General features: G+C 44.0%; 1 protein-coding gene across 1 annotated transcript; it reads right to left on the bottom strand.

The window, feature by feature from the left end:
* Positions 1 to 279: 279 nt before the first annotated feature.
* LOC142464640 (olfactory receptor 6N1-like) lies at positions 280 to 9422 on the bottom strand. Its single transcript, XM_075568006.1, is given in 6 exon segments — positions 280 to 1232; positions 2005 to 2375; positions 2378 to 2472; positions 4409 to 4705; positions 9037 to 9179; positions 9349 to 9422. Coding segments are annotated over 6 exon segments (1479 nt in total). The 3' UTR covers positions 280 to 733.
* Between the last annotated feature and the right edge of the window lie 1581 nt (positions 9423 to 11003).

Consider the following 11003-nt stretch of genomic DNA (forward strand, 5'->3'; position numbering starts at 1 on the left):
TTCTCCCTCCACTAGAGTATAAGTATGCAAACAAGTGATAAACAGAGAACACAATCTCTTACTCACACCCTCTGTGGGAGCGGGGCTCTGATATTGTAGTACATGAAAAAGGAATACTCCGACGTGCGACTCCGCTAGAAAAAGTGCAGGCAAAATGCAGAGATGCAGCGACACCCCCCCATCCGCTCAATAGGAAAAAGAGGGGGACCACATTTTGTTCAAAATAACCTGGTTTATTGGAACATGGCAGCCGAGTGTTTGACTTTATGTATTCTCTCTTCAGGAGGAAATTATGGCTGCGAAGAAGTAAAATATACAAATAGTTCAGCTTCTGGCAATGCACTTTAACTGTGTAACGGTAGATTGGGATGACTGATGTCAGGAAGGAGAATCCCCCCCAATAGATTTAAGACTCACCTGTTGTCAGTTCCTATGTCCAGTAGATGAGATACGACTCCAAGGTCACAGCCAGCTCTCTGGCCTCCCAATAAACTGGGATTCATTGGCAGTTAATAGTAATGGATTTTGCATCTTCGAAATATACCAACTGGAAGCTTTGCACCACTTCCAGATTGTCTAAGCTACCAAATAGAAGTGGTGGATGTCCAACAGTTATGCACACAGGCTTGTACATTTTACTTTGTTAACACACAAACTTACGGCTTACTAAACAAATAATTGACGTTTTTGATCGTTGTTGTAAAGCAGGATTTACGTGCAATTAGTTACTAATTTATTTTCTACCCACAACTTTCTTCACTGCTTGTCTGATATCATTGTTTCTTAAACTGTAGATAATGGGATTGATCATTGGGGTGACTACAGAGTACATGACGGACAAGACCTTGTTGGTATCAAAAGCATTCAGGGTCCTGGATCTGACATATGTGAACATGGTGGTGCCATAGAATATAATGACTATGGTGAGGTGGGAAGCACAGGTGGAAAACGCCTTCTGACGTCCATCGGCCGTAGGGATCTTCAGTATAGTAGAGATGATATTGATGACCATGGTCAGCAAGAATGAAGTTAGGAGAAATAAGGAGCCTAATATAAAGACAATCACCTCAATAGTGTCAATGCTTTGGCATGAGAGTTTCAGCAGTGGGGGAGAGTCACAGAAGAAATGGTCGATGACATTAGAGCCGCAGAAAGGAAAGCGAAATATGAATGTGGATGGCAAAATTGGTGCCAGAGAACCACCCAGCCGGCAGCCCCCCGCAAATTTAATACTGTAACGTACGTGCTTGCCAAAAACTGGTACCGGACCGCGGGGCTGAGGTGGGGATGTACAAGCACCGACCTTAGACCACGCAGACTGGTCCGGAGTGCGGAAATCATCGTCAAACAGGCCAGGTTCAGGATTGGAGAGAACAGAGCTAACGTTATCCAGGCCGGGGTCAAGGCAGGCGGCACAGGAGCGGTGGTCGAGGATAGGAGCCGAGGTCGTCATCAGGGAATCCAACAATGCTACTTCAGCGAAGACAGCAGGGTTTCAGAGATAGGAACAGGAACTGGGAATCCAGTGCTTCAGCACAAAACGGCACCCCCTAGCCGGGTACAGCCGAGAGTGGTGGAGACCACTGGGAACAGGAACTGCAGACAGGAAGGTCACAGGAACCAGGGGTGCAGACACGCCACAGGAAACACTGGGGAAACCAGCGTAGCCGCTACAGCACGGCGGCGGTCTGCCAGGAACAAAGGAAGCAGCGCCGGGGCTGCTATGCAAGGAGGCCTTGGGGAGCAGAGGACTGGGAGCAGGATACAAGGCACAAGGAGGCCTAGCAGGCCAAACAGAGAGTCTGTGACAAGCACAGTTACTTGCAAGATGGATTGCAAAGTCTATGTCCAGCAACTTCCTGAGGGCGGGGCAGGAACTAAATAGCACAGGAGGCCAATCAGGCCAGAGCTGCACAGGAGGCAGCAGGAGGCAGGTGATTGCAGAAGCAGGGAATAGTTTGTCTGGAACCTGCAAAGCTCCGGATGGATGGGCTCCAGCCAAACCCAGGAGTGGATTCCTGACAAATACAAGCCCATCTGTCCATAAGTCCATTATAATGTAGAGGATTACAGATCGCTAGGTAGTGATCATATACCATTGCAGTCAACAGGAAGCATTCAGTGTTACCTAGAAAGAAGAAAATGTGCGACTGGGCAAAGCATCCGTTAATTGAGAGGGTCTTTGTCTCTGATAGGAAGTTGGCCAACATCTTGGGGACAGTGACAGTGACAGGCAATCTCCGAAATGAGAGGTTGACGAGGACGAAGTACATAGGGGTATGGAGGCGATAGTACAAGTGTATGACCACAATGTTAACCGCATGCTGGGTTAATGTCAGAATATACATTACCAAGAAGACAACATACTGTAGTAGACCTCCTGAAGCTCCCTGCTGCTGGAAAACCCCAGAATAACAAACTCTGTCACCAGGGTTCTATTCACCATGTTCATGAGAGCTGCATGTTTTCTGTCTGGAAAAGAAAGACACAAAATACTCAAAGGAAACTCCAATATATGACGGCAGACTAAGAAGTGCAACATTATGTAACAGCAATATAAATTATAATCCCATACTACTGATGGCGCCAATCATTGTTTACTCTTCTATATACAGTAAGTTGATATGCATATAAAAACAGAGGAACGTTGGTGGGAGCTAAGACACCACTTCATCCCCATTTTAGCCTTATTTTATTTATTTTTTAATCATATTTAATGCATTATTTAAAAGATTGTAAAGAGAATTACTAAGACTCAATGGCCTGTGAAACGTTAGGAGATATATAAGTGATGCTTTGTATCATTGTATCATTGTATTGAGTAGCGCTGAAGGAGTGGCTCAGTGAGTCAGACTGAGAACAATCAATTAGGGGAACTATAGGGGTGAGATGGGGATAGATGTGGAATAGAGGTGAGGATAGAGGGGGAATATAGGTGAGGATAGAGGGGGAATAGAGGTGAGGATAGAGGGGGAATAGAGGTGGGGAAAGAGGTGCGGATTGAGGATATATGTGGGGATAGAGGTGGGGATAGAGGTGAGGATAGAGGTGAGGATAGAGGTGAGGATAGAGGTGAGGATAGAGGTGGGGGATAGAGGTGAGGATAGAGGTGGGGATAGAGGTGGGGGATAGAGGTGAGGATAGAGGGGGATAGAGGGGAGGATAGAGATGGGGATAGAGGGGAGGATAGAGGTGGGGATGGAGCTAGTGAGGATAGAGCTAGTGAGGATAGAGGTTGGGACAGAGGCGGGGATAGAATAATAACAGAAGTAAATGTGAATACAGACTGGCAGAGTGAGCTGAGAATGTAACACACAGCTTGTTCCCTTATTTATTACACATAATATTATAGCCAATTTGTTTAAATCACAGATAAAAAGAAAATTACTAGGGATTGCAGACAGACAGACAGACTGATGTGAGAAAACAAAATATGAAGTAAAAATAAACGCATTGAAACGATTGCTGCAGAAATAATTTATTTCATGTTTTCATGTCACAGAGTTGGGTGCAAAAAGGAAGGAAAACTAAGATACAGAAGAAGATTTTGTCTGATTTCTTGTTATTAAACGTGCAGTTATTAGTACAAAACATCTGATTGGGGAGGTTACATTTCCTGATATGTCCCATTAGCTGCTCCTGTGATCACAGTATCACTACTTTTCTATATCTGACATGTACTGAGAATGGATCCTGTACTTCTCTGGGTTACAGAACTGTGTGAGTCTCAACACATCTGTGTTATGTGGGTCAGTAACTTAGAGTTTTCTAGAAAAGGATAAAACAATAATATGTGTCATTTTATTCCATAAAGGTAAATCTTTACTCCAGCCCTATACTCACACTCACTCATACACAAACTCAAACTCACTCATAATCATACTCACAATTGGACTAATTCAAACTCACACTCACAAACACACACACACACACACACACACACACACACACACACACACACACACACACACACACACACACACACACACACACACACACACACACACACACACACTCACACACTCACAATCATACAGGCTCTGGTGCAAATATGTAACAATCTTAGATTAGTAAACACCTTTTGTCTGTATAAAAATAAAAGTCTGAACTTTTGTAACAGAAACAGGACAATGTTCAGTATTACAGGGAACAAGTCATTCCATTTCCCCCAAATCCATCCCCCACATTACAGAGCATTTTCTCAGGTTTGTGTCTGATGGAAACAATGTTTATTACATTCCCGTTTAATAACAGTGATAGAGAAACTAGAATCCTTGTGTGTACTGAACCTGCACTTCTTATTTAGGCTTTTCATGTGTTGCTGCTGCCCCCTGCTGCCAAAGTGAGGAGGGACAGGACAGTATTTGTCACAGTCCTGTGAGGACTCTTGTCACTGTGTCTCTCGCACAGTAATACAGGGCGGTGTCTTCAGTCCTCAGGTTATTCATTTGTAGATATAACATGTTCTTATTATTGTCTCTGGAGACTGTGAATCGTCCTTTAACTGAATCCTCATAGTATGCGGTGCCCCCGCTGGGGATAATATAGGACACCCACTGTAACCCTCCCCCGGGACTCTGTCTAACCCAGTTCATGCTATAGCTGCTGAATGTGAATCCGGAGGCTGCACAGGACAGTGTGTGAGAGGCTCCGGGCTTTATCTCCACTGGGTCCGACTGGGCAAGTTGGACATCAGACAGAACCCCTGAAAGAGACAAACACCATGACACATAAGGACACTTCTACACACGTGTGACCTCAGGGACATTAATCATTTAAATGACATGTTATCCTGATCTTGTGGGAAATGTCTCCTGGGAAATTTTACCTGTTAAACATGACACTAATAATCCCAGCCTGAGAAAAGTCTCCATATCTGCAGAGTTTGGGGGCAGTGTGGGAGTGTCAGGGGGTGACCGGCTCCTGCAGGGGACAGAGTCACTTCCTCTGCTATATCTGGGACTCGGGGACAGAGACTTTTATACACAGGACATGTGGTTACTTTATTTGCATAGTGTCCTAATTATATATGTATATCTATATATATAAAACCAATGTGCACATCTGTCCTTAATCATATACACATACATAAAGCTCATTACAGGGAAATACATTTAAACCCTGATATTCATGCAGTTCCCTATGTCTTTATAAAGTTGCATACAATTTCGTATCATTTTGCTTGTCAGAGTATTGTTAAGTAACTTTCTACATGGTTACATGGAAAAATAGACATTTACTGTATATATAAAAATATAGGTTAATTGAGATTTGCATTAAATGCATAATTAGAAGATTGGAAAAATTACAACAATCAAACAATATCTTCCGGTGATAAATATTGGGACATAAAACAGCACCAGATTTATTTGTGGGTTAAATGCATATGCTTATTTCCTTACTATGGGGAAAGTGACCAAATGACAGCGATATTTTTAATTGATTAAATGAAGATAACTAAAACCTTTTTCTAAATTAAATCGGACAAATAGAAGTCTTTGTTAAATCATTTTTTATACTTTTAACATTTCCATGGTAAACAAAATCTTAAGGGGATTGAAAAATTATTAGCTAATTTATATTGGTGATACGACTGTTTGTCAGACCTCAGGCACAGGTAACATGTTAGCTTTGTTCTGTGTTTTGTTTGCATAGTAATTATGAAGCTGTCATTAGTCAGAGAAACAGAAGTAACTGATCTGCTGATTCCTGTGTTCCCGATAATAAATCTCACATGCTGTATTAATGTTCACAGGATACAGATAACTGTAGAGGATCTGAGTTCCTGCTCTGCACATAACCACTTCCCCAGAGATCTCTGCTGGGGGATTTCAGGCTCACAGCTTCTTCCTGTTCTGTTTCCTGTGTGTCCCTGATAGACGGGACTTCCATGTGTTTTATCTGTGTGACCTTCACCCCCAGCCCTAAAGGACTTGTATTATTAGTCTGTAATAAGCTGACATGTCAATGACACATCTGGAGACATATCAGAAGGCCCAGAGTTCGCCAGCAGATCATAAAAACGAAACACGAGAAGCAAGATGTTTCCCTTTTTCAGACATGGAGGTCGAGGAGGGCGCAAATACAAAAGGGGGAAGAGGAAACGTGCTGTAAAATTCTCTTTCCAATGGCTAGCGTGGTAGGGTACACCCCAAGGCAGGATGCTGAAGGGCCATCTAGCACCTCAGAACAGGATAAGACCTTGGCTGACCTAGAGGTCAGTCCCAGAGTTGTAAGAGGGCCCAGTGGGAAGAGCCCACCTTAGTTGAGGAGGAATATACGGGACCAGAGTGGTACTACCAATACACCAGAGATGTCACTTTCCTACCTTTATTTAGAGGTAGAAAATGACCTCGTATATCGGGTCGATAGTAGAATTCCTCCTATTACTAAACAGTTGTTAGTCCCACGGACAGTTTGAAATATTGTATTACACCTTGCACATAGCACATAGTCACCCATTGGGGGGCACCTGGGGTGTAAAAGACAAGAGAAAAGGTTATGTGAGGTTATCTTTTGGCCTGGGGTTCTAGCGTAAATTACACTGGCAACACACTTTATTCGAGCTCGGCTAGTCCCACGAATTCGGGTTTACCCGGGTGTATTGAGGTTTGTGACTGTTTTCTGCCCGAGTGCATTGAGTTATTTTCCATGCAGGGATTGAAGCATTTTATTCCCGCTGGCTGCAATACTGCACAGTATATATATATATATATATACTGCATTACAATTCATGAATTTATGCCATCTGGTAGACACGCGAAGCATTGCAGCCTATTAAATCCTAATCATTATCATTTAACAGATCAGCCGCCCGTCAGCCAGGCATGAACCCAGGCTGGGAAGGCAAATGCAACGGGGCTTGTCAGAGGTGAGGAGCGGCGCATTCCAGGTATCTGCCAGGTACATACTGGGTATTTGCTCGAATAAAGTGTGTCGCAGCAGTACAAATGATTGTTTCTCATGCCCAGAATGTCAGAATACTGCCTCGTTGAAAGCATACCGTAGCCCATTGGTACCCCTTACAATGATAGAAGTACTGTTTGATTGGATCGCTATGGATCTAGTAGGACCTCTAATAAAATCTGCTAGAGTACACCAGCATATATTGGTAATATTAGATTATGCCACCTGCTATCCGGAGGCATTTCCCCTACGTAACACTTCTGCCAAAAACATAGCAAAAGAGTTTGTTTAGCCAGGTGGGAAGTCCTAAAGAGATCTTAACTGACATGGGGACCCTGTTTATGTACAACAAAAAAACAAACAAAATGCCCAAAGCTATTTCCAATGTGACAAAAATACACAGTGCAATACCTGTATATTCTCTTGAAAAAGGGTAATTTAGTTTAACCCTTTGGCCAAAGCATCTTAAGCCTGCTGCCACTTTCAAGGCATGACCGTTAGCAGGTCCTAACACTCCCTGAGTTAAAATTCTTATTTACATGTATTATTACAGGAAGAATTACCTGCATTAGATCTGTCATAACTCAGCAAAATGAAACTGACCTGCCAACTTGGAAAGTGGGGAGTGTCACGATGGACACCAACTTCATCCACACATTTATATTTCTGGGTACTTGATTGAACAGAACAAGTTACAAAATAAATTGTGATTTATTTCCTTAATAGACAAACACACAACATTTGCAGAATACACTTAAAACAACACTTACTGGGATAAGGGAACACAATAAATTGGCCTTGGAACGAAATAAATTGTCCTTAGCTTGCAAGCGCCAGAAATGCAGCCTTGGTTTTAAAAGTCCTGTGGTTATGTTGTTATTAACCCCTTCACGCCTGAACCAGTTGCCGCTGTGCTGGAACAAAGTCATTCATCTTTACATCATGGATCAAAATTGAGGAATCACACTGGGGATACCTGGGGAGCCACGGTTATAGACTGCCCAAAGCTATCTTTAACATGTGGATCCAATCCCCTCGTGGGAACAAAAAAAACCACGATTTGCCAAATTACCCACAGTTCATAAGACCGGTCAAAAGGGCTGTCCGGTGGGCAGGGCGCATGGGGTCAGGTTGAAGCCCATGCCACTTAGCATACCTGGGCTACACCCATACCTTGGCACCACTGAGTCTGATTTTTCACCCAGAGATGTCAATAGCCTGTCATCTGGTATACCTCAGAATGCCGGCCGTGTATATATTATGGGTCTCTGGGTCTTTTCATCCCTGACTCTCCTTTTAGACTGAGGGGTGCTAAATCAGCGACCCCTTTGAAGTTCAGCCATGAAAATACCCCCAGCTGATTCACCCATATCACAGCTGGATGTCCAAGTAATTTCTGCTTGGACTTACAAAAAATACCTCCTGCCTTACATTTACAATCTGCAGTTTATACACACTTTATTAAAACAACATGTTCCGTTTGTGTTATAACTGTAATTTTTATATCTATGTGCATGTAGTGGTTCACTGTATTTGCACCCCAAAAATCAGGTTTCTGTGTGCTTTCGTTCTAGAATGAGTATTTCTCATTGAAATGCCGGCTGCTATACCGCCATCATATGTCGGTTAGAGGGTATGGCGAGCAATGCATTTTGTCTTTTAACATGGCAGGCAGGAAATGGCCTGCAAATGGGGGGAGGGGGGGAATGGCTGGGACAGGGCAAACACAGTAATGCATAGCAAATCAGTTTAACCCCTTCCTCCCCACGTCACATGGAGGAGCGAGCTTAAACCTTGGGGTGGGGAGGGGGGGGGACTTCCCTCCCAAAAAAAGCTGAGATCAGCTGCACATAGTTAATAAACACACAAACACCCAACAAGCTCTGAGAAACCCCAAACATTCTTGGGTTTGCTTATTTAATCGCTTTTAGAGCCCAGGGTGAGAAGAGCTTGTGGTTTCTTTCCTTCCTTGTCCGTTCAGTCGAGTACGACTCTCGGCCACTCTATGGATCAGTGTTCTCCATGTCTTCCGGTCTCTCACGGCTTCTTTCAATTCTGCTTTGTCCAGTCCAGTATCTTTCTTGATGGTATCTAGCCAGGGAGTTCTTGGGCGGCCTCTTCCTCTTTTGCCACCGATCATTCCAAGCATGACTTCCTTCTCAAGCAACTTGCTTTGCATGATATGACCAAAGTAGAAGAGCTCTTGCTTCGTGATCTTGGCCTCCAGTGAGATTTTCGGTTTGATCTGTTCCAGAACTGCTTGGTTCGTTATTCTGGATGTCCACGGAATGCGTAGAAGACGTCTTCAGCACCACATTTTAAATGCATCGATCTTTCGCCTGTCTGCCTTTCTCAGAGTCCAGGTTTCGCAGTCATATGTTGCTATCGGGAAAACGATAGCACTGACCAATCTGCATTTGGTTGCCAGGCTGATGTTTTTACTCTTCCAGATGTTGTTCATACTGACCATCGCATTTCTTCCAAGCGTCTCTTGATCTCAGGGGTGCAGTCGCCATCGCGATCAATGGCGTTGTTTAGGCCGCCATTTTGGCTCGTGCTGTGCATGAGGCTCCTAGAAGATCGTGTTTTAATCATGTGGAGGGTTGGCAATAAAAGTACCTCTCTCTTACATTAATCCCGATGGGGGCGTCCGGATCCCTCTTTACTTCTCAACGCTGGGAAATGTTTTTAACCCCTTTGTAACCAGGTGGGTTAAATAATGCAGAGTTTTTGAAACAGGAATTAATCAGAAGTCCCCAATAATGGCAGATAAATAATGCCCCAGATGTCATTGTTTGTCCCAGACCCCTAAATCTATGATCAGGAAATGTATTGCATCACAACCACCCCAGAGTACATCTAGGTTGCCCCAAAAGTGGACAGCCTGATGGGACTCCCCTCTGCAAAGGACCAGCATGCTAAAGGTTAACATTTGCTTGAACTTTGTGGAACATCAGCCCCACCCACTGGAATGTTAATGAGCCAAGAGGACACAAAGAACTTTGTGTTCACAGCTGCATTGAATCTCAACCACCCCAGTGTACATCTGCATTGTCCCTAAGGCGGACAGCCTGATGGGGCTCCCCAAGATCTGCTCCCCTCTGCACAGGACCAGTGTGCTAAGGGTTAACATTTGCTTGTACTTTGTGGTTCTTTGTGTTACTTCCTGGTAAAACATTTGTATTAAATAAAAGTATAGGTTTCTTGTACAGGTTGTCCTCGTTATCCAATGTTTCACTTTACGACGAATGGCATATCCAACGCTTTACAATGCAACCGTAAGGACTGTTTTCCGATGCCGGAATGCGTTATCCGATGCCTGAATGCATTATCCAACGCTCACCGCCACTGATTAACATGGGACTCACTTTACAACGGTTTCACTATCCAACGCTACTTCCAGAACGGATTCTGTTGGATAACCGAGGACTGTCTGTACTAATATAAAACAGTGGTCCCCTCTCCCATCTCTCTCTATAACAGTAATATTTGGTGATGTCTTCAGACTGTTTATCTGTAGATAAGCCGCGCTAATGGAATTATCTGTAGTGATTGTGCATCTTCCTTGGAATGTGGGGGACTCTGTGTTCCTAATCACAGGGCTAATTCTCCCCATTGCAATCCTTTCCCAGGAAGCAGCAGGACCCAGTGCATAAAGTAATCAGTGATTGGGAACCCAGAAGTGTACAGGATAACTTCACACTCTCCCCGGGCTTTTTCATTTCTGAGCCGGGCTGAATAAGTTGGATATTTGACAAGACTCCTGTGAATGGGAAAGTAACACACGTTAGAGATCAGTTCCCAGAATAAAGAAATCAGGTCACTTTCCCCTTGGGTCCCCGTATACCTGGCCTTGAAAAAGCATACCCGCGAAATGCGCGCGTCAGCACCACGTAGTCACGTGCACGGCAGAGCCCCGGTTCACAGACGCTGACTCCACGCGATCAGAGGAAGTCAGCGTGGCTCGGCTGCGGCACACACAAGGGCTCCATACAGACCCAATGGTCTTTAGAGCCAAAACTAGGGAACGATTGATACATCTGGCCACATAAAACGCAGTGATATACTTAAGAGAGCACTATCTTGCTGTCATCCGA

Source organism: Ascaphus truei, chromosome 13, assembly GCF_040206685.1.
Source record: "Ascaphus truei isolate aAscTru1 chromosome 13, aAscTru1.hap1, whole genome shotgun sequence".
Lineage (NCBI taxonomy): Eukaryota > Metazoa > Chordata > Amphibia > Anura > Ascaphidae > Ascaphus > Ascaphus truei.